This window comes from Numenius arquata, unplaced genomic scaffold, assembly GCF_964106895.1.
Source record: "Numenius arquata unplaced genomic scaffold, bNumArq3.hap1.1 HAP1_SCAFFOLD_424, whole genome shotgun sequence".
NCBI lineage: Eukaryota > Metazoa > Chordata > Aves > Charadriiformes > Scolopacidae > Numenius > Numenius arquata.
Window position 1 is genome coordinate 46,708 of NW_027414471.1, and position 18,950 is coordinate 65,657.

Consider the following 18,950-nt stretch of genomic DNA (forward strand, 5'->3'; position numbering starts at 1 on the left):
TTTATCTTTGTATTAACCAAATGTATGTAAGAGATGGCACAAGCTAATTATGCCACCACCACCTGCAAAACTCCCCTGAAGCTGGATTGTAATTTATTGTGGCAGTCTTGAGAACTCCCTAACAAGAAGAGACGTCCACTATATTATATTACTAAACTGTATAGGAATGTCCTGTTTTTACAAGATAAGCTTAACCCCAATGTTATCCCTGTTTTAACTTTGTAACTAATCAATCGTGTAGAAGGGGAAGGGTGTAAACTAATTTACAACCAACATTGCCTTGAAACCGCTGTGAAGCAAGACAGACCAGAGGGAGTAAAGATAACGGAAGAAGCAGAGGGGCGTACTGAAGATGTCGAACCCGACCTCTGTGAGGATAAAAAGAGATGTTCAGTTTGCTTGAATTTGCGAGCCTTTGGTGGAGCTGTGACTCCCCGGCCGCCCAGCGCTGTTTTTGCTTTCCTACCTTAATAAACATTTAGTGAATCTATTTCAGACTTAGCCTTTTTTATTTTAAACTATAACAGGGGGGCCCCCCCAGGAAAGCGGGGGGCAGCGGGGGGGGCGCCCGCGTGTGCAGCCCAAAGAGCCCCTTGCGCTTCTTCATCTCCCGGCCCGAGATGAACCTGGGAGGAGAGGGGGGGTCGAGGGGGGGGGGCTGCTGGGGTGGGCTGAGAGATCAACCTGGGGGGGGAGGATGGGGTGGGGGGGGGCTGTGGGGGGGCTGTGGGGTGGTTTCGGGGGGGGGTCTTTTAGGGGGTTGGGAGGGGCTGGGGGCTTGGAGTGGGGGCTTCGGAGCTTTGGGGGGGGCTTTGAGATGAACCTGGGGGGGGAGAGGCGCTTCTGGGGTGGGCTGGGGGGGGGGGCCTGATGGGGGGGCCTTGGGTTTGGGGGGAGGGTCTTGTGGGGGTCTGGAGAGGGCTCTGGGGTGGTTTGGGGGAGGGGGGGGCTTTTGGGGGGGCTGAGAGATGAACCTGGGGAGGAGGAAGGGTTTGGGGAGGGGGCTGGGGGGGGCCTTTGGGGTGGTTTGGAGGGGTCGGGGGGGGTCTTTTAGGGGGTCTGGGAGGGGCTGGGGGCTTGGAGGGGGGGCTTTGGGGGGGGCTCTGAGATGAACCTGGGGGAGAGGGGGGGGCTGGGGGGGCTGAGAAGCGAACATGGGGGCAGGGGTCTGGGGGGCTTTGGGGGGGGTTCGTGGGGGGCTGGGGGCATTCAGGGGCATCAGGAAGGATTTAGGGGTGCTGAGGGGTGGGGGGGTCAGGAGGGGTTTGGGGGTTCGGGGGGGGGGGAGGCACCCACCTGTCCTTGTGGGCGCTGAGAGCCCCCAGCAGCTGCCCGTAGTGCTCCCCTTTGGGGGTCTCGGCGAGCTGCAGGGGGGGGGGGGGGTTGCAGGGGCATAGGGGGGGGTGAGACCACCCCTCCCCGACCCCCGCCCGTGGTTTTTGGGGTGCGGGCCCCCCCCGTACCGGCCCCAGCAGCAGTGCGTCCCAGTTGGCGTTGGCGAAGGGCAGGATCTCCCGCTCCAGGTCGAAGTATTTCTTCTTGCAGCAGACGCTCAGGTGGTAGAGGATGAGGTGGGCGACGTCCACCCTGGGGGGGGGCCGAAAATAAGGGGGAGGCCCCAAAAAAAATCAGGGGGGGTGGAGGGAAGGGTGTCCTGGGGGGGGCCCCCAAAAATACAGAGTGATGACGGGAACGATTCTCTGGGAAACCCCCAAAAATGGGGGGTGATGGGGGGGCAATGTCCACCCTGGGGGGGCCCCCAAAAATGAGGGGGGGTGGAGGGGGTGGAGGGACCCCAAAAATGAGGGGGTGCGGGGGGGTGGGTGCAGTTTGGGGGGGGGTACAGGGTGGGGGAGGTGCATTGGGGGGGTGCTGGGGGGGTGGGGTGGAGTTTGGGGGCTGCAGATTGAGGGATGCCGGGGGGTGCAGTTCGGGGGGTGCGATTTGGGGGGGGGGAGGTGCAGTTGGGGGGGGGTGCAGTTGGGGGGGGTGCAGTTGGGGGTCCCCCCCCCCCCTCACCACCGCAGCGGCAGCCGCCGGACGCTCTCGACCCCCCCGGTGCAGACGCAGCACTCGAAGACGTAAAACCTGGGGGCAAGAATTTCAAAGCGGGGGGGAGGGGGGGATTTAACAGTGTGTCCCCCCCCATTAGGAAGCCGGAGGGGGGGGGTGGGGGTGGTGTCACCCCTTTTCCCCCCCCTTGCCCCCCCCCCCGGACCCACCGGTCCCCGTAGAGCAGGGGTTTGCTCAGACACTGGGTACAGGCTTCGTGGAACCACTGGGCGCAGCCCGCAGCCCCGGCACTGCAGCATCTTCAGGTTCCACCTGGGGGGGGGATTAATTAATTAATTAATTTAAGGGGGGGGGGCACCCCGAAATTGCAAAGCGGGGGGGGGGTAGGGGGGGGGTCTGTACTCACTCGCCGGGCCCCCCGCAGTAGCAGTAGCACTGCTGGCGGTTGGCGAGGTGGGGGGGGTCCCACTCCAGGGTCTTCAGCTGGTTAGGGCAGCACCGCCTTCATGCTGAGCATCGCCTTGGCTTGGGGGGGCCCTTCTTCAGCGCCCCCCCCCTCTGCGGGGACAAGGAAGGGGGGGGGGGAGGGAAATGAAGGGGAGGGGGGCGTCCCGTGTGGTGCCCCCCCCCAAAACACCCCTCGCCCCCCCCCCTCGTTGGGGCTCACCTTGGTGGCCACGGCGAAGACGCAGCGGCGGCACATCCAGGGTCCGGCGGGGTGGGCGGCGGGGAGGTGGCACTGCTGGTGGTAGGCTTTGGGGGGGGGGGCTGTTACATTTTGGGGGGGGGTGTCCCCGGAATAGGTGCGGGGGGGGGCACACTCACCATGGCCGCACTTCTCGCAGCGAACCAGGAGGTTTTCGGGGTTCAGGGCTCGGCCGGAGCAGACGCAGCAGGATTGTTCCTCACCCGGCACTGCCGCTAGCGGGGGGGGGGGGGGCAATTAACAACGGGGGGGTAATTAATTAAAGGAGAGGGGGGGGTTCATTAATTAAAGGAAGGTTCATTAATTTAGGAGGAGGCTCTTACCGGGGCTGATGTCTTTCCAAAGGACGAGGAATTGGGAATTATCCTCGAATTGCACCAGGCAGCCCCGGCGCCCCGTGTCCACCGGGGGGGGGGGGGGGGGGGGGGGCAAAAAAAAAAAGGGGGGTGTGTGTTAAAATGGGAGGGGCCATTTGGGGGGAGGGGGGCATTTAGGGGGGTCGGGCACCCACTTTTTTGATGGTGCCCAGGTAGAGGAGCCCGTCCGTCCAACGTCCAGGACGTCCTGGCCCTCCCAAAAGCGGGGGGCGGCTGGGGGGGGGCAGCGGGGGGCGCGGCTGGGGGGGGGCCCCGCCTCGCTCGCCATCACATCCTGGGTGCCTGTTGGGGGGGGGGGGGTTGGAGCTGGTGACCCTCAGCTAGGGACACCCCCCCCCAAAAATGCATCGGGGGGGGGCAGGATTTACCACCCCACCCCCCCAAAGGAATGGGGCTGGGAGGGGCTCCCAGTTTGGGGGGGGAGCATGCTGGGATGGTGGGAGGGTCCCAGTTTGGGGGGGTCCCAGCCTGGGTGGCTCATGCAGGATTGGGCGGGGTTCCCACTTTGGGGGGGTCTCGGACTGGGGGGGCTCAGGGAAGAATGGGAGGGGCTCCCAGTTTGGGGGGGTGTCTTGGACTGTGGGGGCTCCCAGTTTGGGGGGGTGCCAGTTTTAGGGGGGGGGGCATGCTGGGATGGGGGCAGGGTCCCAGTTTGGGGGGGTCCCAGTTTGGGGTGGCTTGCAGTGGGGGCAGGGGGAGGGGCATGCTGGGACGTGGGGGCTCCCAGTTGGGGGGGGTCCCAATCTGGGGGTGCTCACGCAGGGGATTGGGGGGGGGGCAGGATTTGGGGGGACCCCCCCCAAAGGAATGGGGCTGAGGGGGGGTGCCAATTTGAGGAGGGGTCCAGATCTTGGGGGGGGGGGCTCATGGAGTAATAGGCGGGGCTTCCAGTTTGGGGGGGCCCATGCAGGACTGGGGGGGGTCCCACTTTGGGGGGGTCTCGGACTGGGGGGGCTCAGGGAAGAACGGGAGGGGCTCCCAGTTTGGAGGGGGTGTCTTGGATTGGAGGGGGCTCCCAGTTTGGGGGGGGGGGTGTCCCAGCCTGGGGGGGGTCATGGAGGAATGGGGGAGGGGGCAGGTTCCCAATCGGAGGGGGTCTCGGTCCGGGGGGGGGCTCACACAGCGATGGGGGGGAACTGGGGAGGGGAGTAGGGACTGGGTTTGGGGGGGGGGGGGGGGGAACTGGGGAGGGGAGTAGGGACTGGGTTTGGGGGGGGGGGAACTGGGGAGGGGAGTAGGGACTGGGGCTGGGGGAGTGGCACTGGTCCCAGTACCATACTGGGAGCCCACCCTCCCTCCCTCCATGTCCCTTCCCCCGTGTCCCTCCCCCTCAACTGGCCGCTGCAGCCGCCCCACGGCCTGGTGAGTGATGGGACCAGTCCCTTGGTGTCCCCCAACTCCCTTGGTGTCCCCGGGGCCACCCCTCCCATGTCACCCGGTGTTCCCCAAGTCCCTCTTCACCTCCTTACAGGCGCCCCTTTGGCGTCCCCAAGCCCCTCTCCCATTTTCCCCGTGTCCCCACAGTTGTCTCCCCTCCGATGTCCCCCTGGAGCCCCCAACTCCCAGTGTCCCCTCGAGTGCCCCCCCCATGTCCCCTCATATCCCCAACCCCTCCCGTGTCCCCACAGTTGTCTCCCCTCTGATGTCCCTGCGGGCTGCGCTGGGGGACAGCCGCCGGGTGAGAGCGGGCTGGAGCAGCAGGAGAAGGAGCTGCGCCAGCGCCTGGAGCAGCAGGAGAAGGAGCTGCAGGAACAGCAGCAGCAGGGGACCCTCCTCACCCTCCGCCTGGAGTGAGACCCCCCCCGCCCCCCACCCCGGGAATTGGGGTGTCACTTCCCCCCCCTAACACGAGGTGTGCGTGTCCCCCAGGAGCACGGAGAAGGAGCTGACGAGCTGCCGGGATGAGAGAGATCAATGGCGGAGGGAGGCGCAGCGCTTGGCAGAGGACAAGCGGCGTCTGGAGGAGGAGGTGGAGGAAGGGGGGCGAGCGGTGGCCGAGGCCGAAGGGCAGGCCAGGGCGCTGGCGGCCGCGCTGCAGGAAAGGGAGGTGGGTCACGGAGGGGGGAGATCTCCCTGCTTTCCTCCAGCAAAATGAGGAGAAAAATAAAAAAAAAGGTGGTTTTCTGCTCCGATTGCTCTCAGCCCCAAAGCGCCACCCGGGAGCGGGGCTGTCTCAGCACCCCGCAGTCGAGGCTGGTTTCTGTGTGTGTGCGTCCCCCCAACCAGGGCTGCTTTTCCACCCCTGCGGAGCCAGTCTTTCCCCCTCCTGTGTTAACCGAGGGCTGTTCTCCTCCCCCCCCAGGTCCAGCTGCAGGTGACAGAGGGGCACCTGCGGGCGGAGGCAGCGCTGGCAGCCGAGCTGCGACTGGAGGCAGCCGCCCAGAAGCAGAAGGTGGAGCAGCAGGGGGAGCAGCTCCACGGGCAGGAGATGGAGCGTCGTCGTCTCCATAATCTGGTCCAGGAGCTCAAGGTGAAGCCGGGAGAGGGTCTGGGGGGGGGTGGGGTGGGAAATCATCTGAATCCCCCGCCCCGTACCTCCAAAATCACGGCTCTTCCCCTTCTGCAGGGCAACATCCGTGTCTTTTGCCGTGTGCGGCCGGTGTTGCCCGAGGAGCAGGAGCACCAGAGGGGGCTGGAGCTTCTCCAGTTCCCCCCTGAGGACAACACTGTGCTGGTGCTCTCCAGGCCAGATGAGGTGAGTCAGTTTGGGGGTGCCCCCCCCCGTTGAATTCCCCAGGTTGTTGGGTCTCTGCCACTAACAACCCCCCCCCCCGCCATCGTTAGTCCCCCCTAATGAGACCAATCAGCACCGGCATCTTTCAAAATGAGTTTTTTAAGGACAAAAGGGGGGCTTTCCAGCTCCTGCTCACCCAGGGGACCTGAGGATGGAGTTGGGGACCCCTCAAAAAAATCCCTTTTTCCCCCCAGAAAAAGTCTCACCTGGGGCGCGAGTCCCGAGGCGACGTACGCTACAACTTCAGCTTCGACCGCGTCTTCCCCCCGGCTGCCTCCCAGCAGGAGATCTTCGAGGAGATCGCGCTGCTGGTGCAGGTCCCAGATTCCCCCCCTCCCCTCGAAATCTCCCCCTGAACCCCCACCACCCCCCCCCCCAAAATGGCAAACAGCCCCCTCCTCACCTCTCTTGCCACCTCTTCCCCCCCCCAGTCAGCGCTGGACGGGTACCACGTCTGCATCTTCGCCTACGGGCAGACGGGGAGCGGAAAGACCTACACGATGGAGGGGCCGGAGGGGGCGGACGAGCAGAGCAGGGGGGTGATCCCTCGCGCCGTGCGGCAGCTTTTCCAGGGAGCCCAGGAACTGGGGGAAAAGGGCTGGGAAGTGAGTTAAAAAAAAAAAAAAAGAGAGGATTAATTCCTTTTTGGGGGGTTTGGGGCTGGCTGTGATGGCGGTGGGCAGTATGGTTTCAGCGCCAGTTTCCTGGAGATCTACAACGAGTCCCTGTGGGATCTACTGGGGCCCCGGGGGGAACGCGGGCCCGAGCTGGAGATCCGTCGAGTCAGCGCGGCCAGCGAGGAGCTGCACGTCCCCAACCTGCGCCGCGTCCCCATCGCCTGCGAGGAGGAGGTAGGGGACCCCCCCTTTACCCCCCCACCCCGTTAGCGCTGGGGTTTGGGGGTGACGGGGTGTCTGTGTGTGTCCCCCCCCTCCAGGTGCTGGGGCTGCTGCAGACGGCGGCCACCAACCGCTCGGTGGCCCAGACAGCGCTGAACGACCGCTCCTCCCGTAGCCACTGCATCTTCCAGCTCCACATCCAGGGCCACCACCGGGCCCGCGGCCTCCGCTGCGCCTGTGAGTAGGGGGGGGGGGACCCCTTTGGGGGGGGCGCTGGGACCTTGGGGGGCCACCCAGTTTGGGGATAATCCTTGGGGGTACCTGGTTTTGGAGTACCCTCTATAGGGGGAGCCTTCGGGGACACTCTCTATAGGCAACCCTTTAGGGACCACCAGTTTGGGGTGACATTTTAGGGGTCACTGAATTAAAGAATAAGGCTAGGTATGGCTTGAAGGTTTGCTTACCTAAGTATGAGTTAGCAAATACAACTTGGCTGACCACAAATAGGGGCCTACACCCCTGCAGAGCTACGATAAGTAACAAGACAGGAAGGTACCTATGTAGATAGCAATTGTGAGGCCAGCACAATGTTATCTTATCTCTGACAAATGGGGGGCTCCAAGAGGGAGGTAGCATATGGTAATGAGTTACTGGAAACTAATGAATATGTTAAAACTCCTTGCATGAATATGTATGTATGGTGTGCATATATGTTGTTAAACTGACTCTGTCGGGCACGCACATTTGGAGGAGCTATCCCCTGTGCGTCCAGCGCTGCAATAAAGGATACCTGCTTAATAGTCATCCCGACTATTGAGTCCTGATTTCGTCTTTCACAGCATCAATTCTGGCACCCCAGGTGGGACCCTCTCTGCTCGGCTGCAGGACCCTCTGAGAACAGGACTCCCTAGGGTACCCCCGGGATCTTCCCGGAGGGACTCCTCGCCTCATACGGATCACTGCGGGGGCAGACAAGGACCATCTAGAAAATAAGGTATTCTTTTAAGAAAAATTAGAGAAAAAAAAAAAAAAAAAAAAAAGAGTTTTGGTTTTTGGAACCGGTCATTTGGGGTTCCCATAAGTCGTAGGAGACGTCCTACGCAGGGCGCTGTATGCCAGGCTACTAGTGCCTGAGGGCATACTGTGTACGTGAGTTGTGCTGCGCAACTCAGGTTGTGCTGCGCTCTCTTGCATTACGTACACTTGGTTTGGTTTGTGTATGCGGGTATAGGCACATTTTGTGCTTTGTACTTCTGTATTTCATACACTTGGTTTGTGTACGCGGGTACAGGCACATTTTGTGCTTTGTACTCCTGTATTTCGTACACTTGGTTTGGTTTGTGTATGCGGGTATGAGCACATGCTGTGTTTTGTACTTTTGTATTTCATACACTTGGTTTTAGTACGTTAGGTACGGTCGCGAGTAAAGCTAAGTACCTTTGCATTAACGTACTTTGTGGTGGTAGTAACTTATCGGTATTGAAATTGGAACTGTTTAAAGGAATTGTTTATTGAAAGTTGATTTGGATTTGGTAAAAGGTGTGTGAATGAATTGAGCTAGCTCTTGTATGACTGAGACGCGGCACAGCTGCGAAGCGAGTGTGGAGTTCTGATCCGCGGTTCCGTTATCCCGCGAGGGGTGCGGCCGGAGATGAACAAAGCGAGTATATTTGGTTGACTGGATGAATATGATCGGTCATATAAATGGATATTGTCCTTTCCACCCAGATAACGGGTGTAAAGCAAACAATAAGTGTTAAGTGTTAAAATTGTTTTAAGATTTTTTCACTGGTTTGGGTCTAATTCAGATTGTACTGATCTTGAGTGCCCTAATTGCCAGCTGTGGATGCAGTGGGAGGAATATTGAGGAGACAGATTGTATCCTCTAACTGTACTGTGTTAAATTAGCAAATATGGGGGAACAGCAAAGTGGCGGAATTGTGAAAAAGAGCCCCATAGGATGTATTTTAAAACATTGGAAAAATATAGGAGGACCGTCAGGTGGGAACGTGAATAAGAAAACTTTGATAAAATATTGTAATCAATGGTGGCCCTTATACAAATTAGATGATGGAGAAAAGTGGCCTCTTAATGGAACCCTAAACTATAATACTATGTTGCAGTTGATGTTGTTCTTACGGAGAGAAGGAAAATGGGATGAGGTTATGTATGCGGATATGTTTTTCACTTTGCGAAATCATCCTGAATGGCAAAAGGACTGCGGATTTAATATACCACCGCAAGACCCTTTAGTTTTGTCCCTCGAGAAAGAACATAAAGATAAAAGGAAGGGGCAGCAGAAAATGAAGAGATGTTGCTCGGCATGTAGTATTGGACAAAGGTGTTTAAAAGTGACAGAATCCAGTAAGAGGAAAGAGGAAACAGAAGATCAGCTTGAGGATTTGGGAATGCCCCCCCCTCCATTGCCAGATCCGCTTTCTCCACCCCAGTCGCCATTCCCTGAGACAGAGGGTGGCGGTAGCGGTGAGGAAGAAGGGGAAGCGGCAACTGCTTTTACTCCAGTTACTGCAAGAACCAGGAGCAAAACTCAGAGAGCTCCACAACTCCTAGCCCCGTTACGGGAAGTAATGGGATCTAGTGGACCAGCTAGAGTGAAAATTCCGTTTTCCACCACTGATTTAAATGACTGGAAGGAGGTAGCTAGAGGGTATCGAGATGATCCCTCTAAGGTGGCAAAACGATTTGAATTGATAGTTAGAAATCAAGAATTAATGCCTGTAAGCAAGGATTTTGTAAATGTAATAGGAGCCACTGGCCAGCAGAGAAAGGCGTTCTTTTCGGAACCCCTTAGATTTAAATTAGGAAAACAGATCGGAATACATCGATTTTTATACTTGCCACATTCCCCCAAATCACTGTTAGGGCGAGATTTATTAGAGCAATTAGGAGCAGTGATAGTTTTTAATCAAGGAGCCATGGAATTAAAAGTGAAAGAAGATCAGTTGATTGAAATTTTGAGCCTAGCCCTAATGCACTCTGAAAAGCCCACTGTGTCATCACCCGAACTTGAAGAAATCATTAATCAGGTATATCCAGGGGTTTGGGCTACAGGGACTCCAGGAAGGGCGAAACACGCTACCCCCATAGTAATACAACTTAAGGAGGGAGCAAGCCCAATACGTCAAAAACAATACCCCCTGAGATTAGAAGATCGCAGAGGGATAGAAGGTCCAATTAAGAACTTTTTACAACATGGACTACTAGTGGAATGTGAATCAGAATATAACACCCCCATACTGCCGGTAAAGAAACCAAATGGAACTTATCGGGTAGTTCAGGACCTAAGAGAAATAAACAAAATTGTTAAAGATTTACACCCTGTAGTTGCCAATCCCTATACATTACTTACCAAATTGAAAAACAGTCAGGTATGGTTTACAGTATTAGACCTAAAAGATGCATTCTTTTGTCTGCCTTTGGCTAAAGAAAGTCAGAAGTTGTTTGCTTTTGAATGGGAAAGCCCTACCACTGGTAGGAAAACCCAGCTTACTTGGACAGTGTTACCCCAAGGTTTCAAAAACAGTCCAACAATTTTCGGAAATCAATTAGCACGTGAGCTTGAGGGATGGAAGCCTCCTTCCAAAAATGGAACCCTTTTACAATACGTGGATGACCTGTTAATAGCAACTGAAACCAAACCTGAGTGTATCCAATGGACTGTGAGCTTGTTAAACTTTCTTGGACTAAATGGATATCGAGTCTCTCAACAGAAAGTTCAAATGGTACAACAGCAAGTGACCTACCTGGGATATGAATTATCTGGAGGACAACGGGAGTTGGGAACTGAACGAAAAGAAGCCATCTGTAAAACCCCACTTCCTCAGACGGTAAAAGAACTCAGAACCTTCTTGGGAATGACAGGTTGGTGTCGATTATGGATTTATAACTACGGAATAATAGTGAAACCTTTATATGAACTTTTGAAAAATAATCCCATTAGATTGATATGGTCCAAAGAAGCTCAGAACGCATTTGAAATACTCAAAAAGGAACTCATGAGAGCCCCGGCCTTGGGCTTGCCTGATGTAACCAAACCTTTTTGGCTCTTTTCTCATGAGAAACAAGGAATAGCTCTAGGAGTTTTAGCTCAGCGGCTGGGACCATACAAAAGAGCTGTAGCTTATTTCTCTAAACAATTAGATGAAGTAAGTAAAGGATGGCCAGGATGTTTACGAGCGGTAGCGGCCGTAATACTAAATATTGAGGAAGCCCGGAAATTTACCTTGGGCCAGAAGATGACAGTGTTGGTTTCGCATACTGTATCCGCTGTATTAGAACAAAAAGGGAATCACTGGCTTTCCCCATCCAGGTTTCTGAAATACCAGGACTAACACTGTGAACCCAGCTTCTTTCCGTAGTGGAGCAACAACCGAACCACTAACACATGACTGTTTGGAAACAATAGAGGCTGTGTATTCTAGCAGACCAGATCTGAAAGAAGAACCCCTGCAGGATGCACAGGACTCCTGGTTTACGGAGGGAAGTAGCTTTGTCCGACAAGGTATCCGTAAGGCTGGATATGCAGTGACCACAACAAATAAGGTAATTGAATCCCAACCATTGCCTACCGGGACATCAGCTCAAAAGGCTGAGATTATTGCCTTGACTAGGGCTTTGGAACTGGCGAAAGGGAAAAGGATAAATATATGGACAGACTCCAAATATGCCTTTGGAGTTGTTCATGCTCATGGAGCAGTCTGGAAGGAACGAGGATTGCTAACCGCACAAGGAAAACAAAGCAAACATGCAGAAGAAATACTTCGTCTACTGGAGGCAGTACGGTTACCAGCTAGCGTCGCCATCATGCATTGTCGAGGACATCTGAGGGGTAACACTGACCAAGAAAGAGGTAACAGATTGGCTGATTATGAGGCTAAACAGGCAGCAGAAAGAATACAGAAAGAACAAATTCTAGCCTTAATTCCAGACAATAGAAATCAAGACCTGGATGACCACGAGGGCATTAAATATTCTAGATTAGATGAGGAGTTCATACGAGAATTAGGAGGACAAGTTCCTTCCCGGGGATGGGCTCATTTGAGTGATGGTAGAATGATTATACCTGCCAAACTAGTGTGGGGACTTGTTAAAGAAGAACACGATAAGACACATTGGGGAGCAGATTCGTTATATAAATTTTTAGGCCAAAGATGGATAGGGAAGAATTTATATACCACTGTTCGACAGGTGACTCAGCAGTGTGAAACATGTTTGAGAAATAACCCCAACACAGGTAATCGAATACAGTTAGGAACTATTGGGAAAGGAAACATACCAGGAGACCATTGGCAAATCGATTTTTCCGAACTCCCAAGAAAAGGGGGGTATAAGTACTTATTGGTGCTTACAGACACCTTTTCTGGATGGCCAGAGGCTTTTCCCTGTAGAACAAACCAGGCAAGAGAAGTGACTAAAGTGTTATTGAACGAGATAATACCTCGATTTGGGGTACCTATAGTCATCTCATCAGATAGAGGTACTCACTTTTGTGCACAAATAGTGCAGCAAGTTAGCAAACTATTGGGAATTGATTGGCAGTTACACACCCCATATAGGCCGCAGGCCAGTGGGCAAGTAGAAAAAATGAATCACATGATAAAACAGCAGATAGCCAAAATATGTCAAGAAGCAGATTTGTATTGGTATCAAGCATTACCCATAGCTCTGCTTAGACTACGTGTAAAGCCAAGAGCTAAAGAAAACCTAAGCCCTTTTGAAATATTATGTGGGAGACCATACCAGACAAAATATAAAGGAGAAGATTTAAACCAGTTGGGTAATTCTTATTTACAAAAATATGTTATTTCTTTGGGAAAACAATTAGAGAAAATCAATAAGAGTGTCCTAGGAACTAGAGTTAAGGGATTGGATCACGCTATCCATCCCTTTAGTCCTGGAAATTGGGTTTATATCAAAAATTTTTCAGGCAATCCACTGGAAGAGAGGTGGACCGGACCATTTCAAGTGTTACTGACCACCTTCACTGCAATCAAGGTGAAGGAGCAGCCGTCCTGGATTCACTACTCTCGAGTGAAAAAAGCTCCAGACAAGCAGTGGACTTCTGAACCTTTAGGACCTTTAAAACTAAGATTACAAAAGACGGCTCCGAGGCATAAGGAAGATCCCCAATTTGAGCAGAAATGGACCTCCGAATGTACCGGATCAGCAAAACTGCGATTCCGGAGATCATTATTGTGATCTTCTACATCACAGCTGGATGGACAGAGAACTGCACCACCCATCAAGACCTAGATGATGTCCCCGACCCCGAAGACTGGACCAGGAATGGACATTTGGGCAATGCAGGTCTGAATATCACATATAAAAAGACTAAGGTATACACAGTTTTAAAAATTGATGGCCAGATTAAAAGAGACTGGGGAGATTCACAACAGATACCATCCTTTGAAATAAGAGAAAACAGCTTGATTGATAAAGCATGTAAATTTGATATGACACAAGTGTACTTAACCACTGTAATAACGGTTGGCATTTATGTATATAATTTAGAAGAGCCACAACAATGCATATTTTCAGCAGTATGTACACTCCACCAAGATTACTGTCGAGCAGAGGTCCAACCTAAAGTTAGTTCAATGATTAGGTGCATAGGAGTTATACATGATGCAAGGGAAATTATAAGATCATACTGACAAGCGGCCTTGATTTTAGTCCCAAAGGATATAACCGCCACACATGGTATGGATACTCTCTCTCCCCAACTTATCCCCTTTCCAGAAGTGAAACGTTCAAATACTATTCTCAATTATAATGCACCAGTAATATATAAAAATTATGTAATATATAGGGAAAATATAGCATGCAAAAAGGAGATAAAAACTTTCACTCAAACATTTACCTTTAGGAGTAGGGTTACTTGTAATGCATCTGAAAAGGCTGAAAACATCACTATAAATATAAAATACAATAGCACTGAAAAAGGGAAATTTACCATATGGGAAGTACCAACAACTGCTTTGAAGGCTACATGTCAGCAACCTCAATGTAGCCTTACTATAGTAAATAAAGGAGAAGCAGTTTATAAGATATGCGCACTATGGAGTCTAGAAAGCCGTGCAGCAACATTTCTATTCCCCTTTGTGCTCTATGTGCCTCGGAGAAATATAATTACTCCAAGTCCAACCACCATCCCTCTGTTTGAACCAGCTAAATGTGCTGTGAAATACCATAACCTTTCGTTCGCAGGCCCTTATGTAGTGAGACAATCCAATGAGCAGAAATTATTTCTGGACCCCACATATTCTTTAAAGAAGGTACGGGTAAAGGTACAAGCTGATATATCTCAGATGAAATCAGAATGCTTACCTTTTATTTCGCAAAGTCTTAAAGGATGGAAGGCATGGTTACATTCCAGAGCTCACCACTCAAGGAAACAGAGAGATTTAACAGGATGGTTTGGATCTGGACTAGGAGTTTTAAACTCGATTGATCAGGAAGTAATAATTAATAAACTGAGCACAGTCACCTCTGATTTAGGAAGGCTAGAAGTACCACTAAGGTCATCTTTAATCACTCTGGCTGAAACTCAGCAATTAACTGTTGATTTCATTTCCCTATTATCTAACCATACTACTGAGGATTTCCAAGCAGTAGCAACTTTTGTAAAAGGACTACAAGGAAATGTCTCTATTGCCATTCAGTGTATACAAACACAACTTTGGATACAATCTGTGGTTTCTGATATAATCAGAGAAGGGATGTCAGGAAACCTACCACAGGAAATTAGAGAAATTATCGCTAAGAACGATACTACCACCCCATTCGAATTAAAACATCAGGCTTGGTGGCAATTAGTTAATTTCACCTATGATGACACAAAAGAACGAATTGAAGCCTACGTGCTGACAATTCAAAAGGCAAAGGTATGGGATATTTTCCCTATTTTAGCACTAGGGGCAATCCATCAAGATGTAGTAGTCAGACCAATAAACTATAATGTTTGGGCAAAATATAATGATGATATAAGAAAATGGCAGACCATTAGTACCGAAGCCTGCATCCCAAAGGAACAACTAGGATATGTTTGTGAGAATGCAGTAATTGAAAACGAAGATTTGTGCTTAGACACAGAGGACAGTACATGCACGTTTGAGATGCTTCCCTCAGAACATGCTCAATCACAGGTGTATTATGTAGGAAAAGGATGTGTCTGTATAAGGACTAGTTGTGTTAATGTCAGCATTGATACTTGTGAAGAAGAAACAAATGGAACTAACTTTTGTGTTTGTAATTTTACCAAGATACAAGGTTGTGATTTTAATTATTCTGCTCCAATAACCACTTCTCAGTTGATCTCTGACAGTTTCATGCTATACAATGATATACCTAAATTACAGATTGGAATGGACATTAATGTCCTGAAGAAAATGCTTTCCCACCCAGACATTAAAATGTTGCTAAAGAGGGTGAAGGAAGCTTCGAAACGAACATTATGGCAAGTCCAGCATGATACTGTAGAAATAAAGAACATCATCACAGCCATTGAGAAAACTGGTGAACATCATTGGTGGGACATTTTTCTAAATACCTCACTAAAATCTCCAACTGCTGCACAGGTTTTCAATTTCCTAGTGCATCCTGTACTAGTGCTGATTTTTGCAGCCCTACTGCTGACTATTCTCAACATTTGGCTGTGGTGGAAAGTACGAACTGTTGCTCAACAAGTACATGTATTATGGACTGTAAACAAAATTATGCAAAAGAATTTGCAATAGCATAAAGAAAAGGGGGGATTGAATTAAAGAATAAGGCTAGGTATGGCTTGAAGGTTTGCTTACCTAAGTATGAGTTAGCAAATACAACTTGGCTGACCACAAATAGGGGCCTACACCCCTGCAGAGCTACGATAAGTAACAAGACAGGAAGGTACCTATGTAGATAGCAATTGTGAGGCCAGCACAATGTTATCTTATCTCTGACAAATGGGGGGCTCCAAGAGGGAGGTAGCATATGGTAATGAGTTACTGGAAACTAATGAATATGTTAAAACTCCTTGCATGAATATGTATGTATGGTGTGCATATATGTTGTTAAACTGACTCTGTCGGGCACGCACATTTGGAGGAGCTATCCCCTGTGCGTCCAGCGCTGCAATAAAGGATACCTGCTTAATAGTCATCCCGACTATTGAGTCCTGATTTCGTCTTTCACGGCATCATCACCCAGTCTACGGCCACTGGTTTGGGCCCCCCCCGCCCCCTCCCGGGCCACAAGTTTGGGGCCATGATCAGGGTTGAGCCCTTTCGGGGTCCCCCCTTTGGGGGCCACAGGTTTAGAGCCCCCAGTTTCGACTGAGCCCTTTTGGGACCCCCCCTTTTTGGGGTTGCTCCCTCTGTGGCCCCAGCTTTGGGGTGACCCCTTCTTCCCCCCCCTTTCTGGGGTGCCCCCAGCTGTGCTGAGCCTGGTGGACCTGGCGGGTAGCGAGCGGCTGGAGAAGTCGCTGTCACAGGGGGAGCGGCTGCGGGAGACCCAGGCCATCAACGCCAGCCTGTCCGCCCTGGGGCACGTCATCATGGCCCTCTCCAACAAGGTAGGGGGCCTGGGGGGTGCACAGGGGGGGCCCTGGGGCTTGCGGGGGGGGGCACTGGGGGTTCCTCAGGACCCCATCAATGCCAGCCCTGGGGCATCTCCTCATGGCCCTCTCCAACAAAGGGGGAGGCGGGGGGGGGGGCACAAGGGGGCCCTGGGGGTTGTGAGGAGGTTGGGGGGGGCACAGGGGGGCCCTGGGGATCGGGGGGGCCACTGGTGGTTGGGGGGTTCCTCAGGACCCCCATTGATGCCAGCCTGCCCACCCTGGGGCACGTCCTCATGGCCCTCTCCAACAAGGTATTGGGGGGGTGGGGGAGGGCCCTGAGGGTCAGGGGGGGGCACTGGGAATGGGGGGGTGGGGCCTGAGGTTTGGGGGTTCCTCAGGGCCCCCCCCCCGAACCCCCGCTGTCCCCACAGGAGCCCCACATTCCCTATTGCAACAGCAAACTGACCTACCTGCTGCAGAACTCCCTGGGGGGCTCCGCCAAGATGTGAGGGGGGGGAGGTTTGGGGGGGGCCGGAGCGGGTTGGGGGGTGGGAGGGTTGAGGGAGGTTTGGGGGGGGCCGGAGCGGGTTGGGGGGTGGGAGGGTTGAGGGAGGTTTGGGGGGGCCTGGGGGTGGTGTGGGGGGGGATGGGGAGGCTGGGGGGAGTTTTGGGGGTGGGGGGGCTTGGGGGTTCTTTGTGGCTAGGGGTTGCTGGGGGGGAGGCTTGTGAGGGGGTTGGGGGGGGTTGTGGGGGGGCTGGAGGGTGTTTGGGGTTATTGGGGGGTGGGGGAGGTTTGGGGGGGCCCCTTTGACACCCCACACCCCCGCGACTTCCCCCAGGCTCATGTTTGTGAACATCTCCCCCCTGGAGGAGAACTTCTCCGAGACCCTCAACTCCCTGCGCTTCGCCAGCAAGGTGGGGGGGGGAGGTTTGGATGGGGGGGCTCAAGGATAATTTGGGAAACAAGCAATGGGAAAATTTTCGGGGGGGGGGGGGCATTAATGTGGTTTTGGGGGATGGATGATTTGGGAAGGGGGGGATGGTTGGGGGGGCAGCGGAGTGTAACTGGGGGGACTGGGGCAGATTTGGGGGCAGGGGGTGATTTGGGGGTGAACTGTTTGGGTGGGGGGGGAGTCAAGGGGGGGCTGTTTTGGGGGCAACGGGAGGTAGGTTTGGGGCTGGGGGGCTGTTTTGGGGGAAAAGGGGTAGATTTGCGGGGGGGGCTATTTTGGGAGGGCGGGGGTAGATTTGGGTGAGGTTGGAGCTGTTGGAGAAGGGGCAGGTGTTTGGGGGGGGGGGTCCAAGGGCCGTTCTGGGGGGTCCCACAACACCCCCCCCCTTCCCCTTCCCCTTCCCCTTCCCCCTCCCCCTCCCCCTCCCTCAGGTGAACCAGTGCGTGGTGGGCACGGCCCACCCCAACCGGAAGTAACCCCCGCCACTTCCTGCCCCATCGCTGATTGGTTGTTCGCGCTCACGTGTCCCGGGGGAAAATGGCGGCGCCCTGCGAGGGGACCGCTGCTGCCGCCACCGAGCGCTGATCTGAAATAAATGTAAAAATAATTGAAGTAACTGGATTTAATTGGATTATTTTTAATAAATAAAAATAATAAAGTAAAATAAAGTTAATTGAAACAAAAAAAACAGTCAAAGGGCTGAAACGGGTGATTTATTTTAATAATAAAGGGTTTGGGGGGGTGGTCGAGGGCATCTTTTAGCCGCTGGGGGGGGGGAACGACGACCTTGGGGGGGGCTGTGAGATGAACATAAAGGGGGGGTCTGGGGAGGAGGTGTCTGAGGGACTGAGAGATGAACATAAGGGTGGGTTGGGGGGGCTCCAGGGCTTTGAGGGGGTTTGTGGGGGACTTTGGGGGGGCTGGGGGCATTCAGGGGCATCAGGAAGTATTTAGTGGTGCTGGGGGTGGTTTGGGGGGGTCTCAGAGGGCACCTGCCTGTCCCTGTAGGCTTTGAGGGGGGGAGGTGCGGGGGGGCTGTTGCATCTTGGGGGGGGGTAAAGGGGCTGGGAGGGGTCACTGGAAAAGGCGGGGGGGGGGGCATGTTAGGTCCCGGTCCCATTCCGTGACTCTCAGGCCTTGGTGAGGGTGGGTGGTGGGGAGGGGTCCCCCACTGCAGTGGGGCACGATGGTCATTTATAGTCCCTGTCGGCCCGTAGCGGGGCCCATCGATGTGACAGTCACGGAATCACGGAGTTGTCGGAGTTGGAAGGGACCTCTAGAGACCATCCGGTCCAACTCCCCTGCTGAAGCAGGGCTGCCCAGAGCACATCGCTCGGGAGCATCCAGGCGGGTCTCGAAGATCTCCAGGGAAGGGGACTCCACCCCCTCCCTGGGCAGCCTGTTCCAGGGCTCTGCCACCCTCACAGGAAAGAAGTTTCTCCTCATATTTGGATGGAACTTCCCATGTTCCAGCTTGTGCCCGTTGCCCCTCGTCCTGTCACTGGGAACCCCTGAAAAGAGTCCGGCTCCATCCTCCTTCAACCCACCCTTTAGGTGCTTGTAAACACAGATAAGGTCTCCCCTCAGCCTTCTCTTCTCCAGGCTGAAGAGCCCCAGCTCTCCCAGCCTTTCCTCATCAGGGAGATGCTCCAATCCCTCAGTCATCTTTGTTGCCCTGCGTTGGACTCTCTCCAGTAGTTCCCTGTCTCTCTTGAACTGGGGAGCCCAGAACTGGACGCAGTATTCCAGTTGTGGCCTCACCAGTGCAGAGC

General features: G+C 53.7%; 1 protein-coding gene and 1 pseudogene across 1 annotated transcript; one reads left to right on the plus strand and one right to left on the minus strand.

Moving 5' to 3' along the window:
- Nucleotides 1-508: 508 nt before the first annotated feature.
- LOC141478023 (PHD finger protein 1-like) lies at nt 509-3,364 on the minus strand (annotated as a pseudogene).
- Nucleotides 3,365-4,158: 794 nt separating this feature from the next.
- On the plus strand, nt 4,159-17,654 carry LOC141478024 (carboxy-terminal kinesin 2-like). Its single transcript, XM_074167159.1, has 11 exons — nt 4,159-4,174; nt 5,418-5,566; nt 5,663-5,791; nt 6,031-6,147; nt 6,262-6,435; nt 6,514-6,681; nt 6,768-6,906; nt 16,101-16,240; nt 16,657-16,730; nt 17,065-17,140; nt 17,610-17,654. Exons 1-11 carry the CDS (start codon nt 4,159-4,161, stop codon nt 17,652-17,654), a joined length of 1,227 nt encoding a protein of 408 aa, XP_074023260.1.
- Nucleotides 17,655-18,950: the final 1,296 nt, after the last annotated feature.

What these genes read in the sequence shown, in the direction of transcription:
- LOC141478024 (XM_074167159.1), top strand. An exon ending in TGCTCTCCAGGCCAGATGAG is followed by an intron (nt 5,792 to 6,030) that starts GTGAGTCAGTTT and finishes CCCCAGAAAAAG; the next exon opens with TCTCACCTGGGGCGCGAGTC. An exon ending in AGATCGCGCTGCTGGTGCAG is followed by an intron (nt 6,148 to 6,261) that starts GTCCCAGATTCC and finishes TCCCCCCCCCAG; the next exon opens with TCAGCGCTGGACGGGTACCA.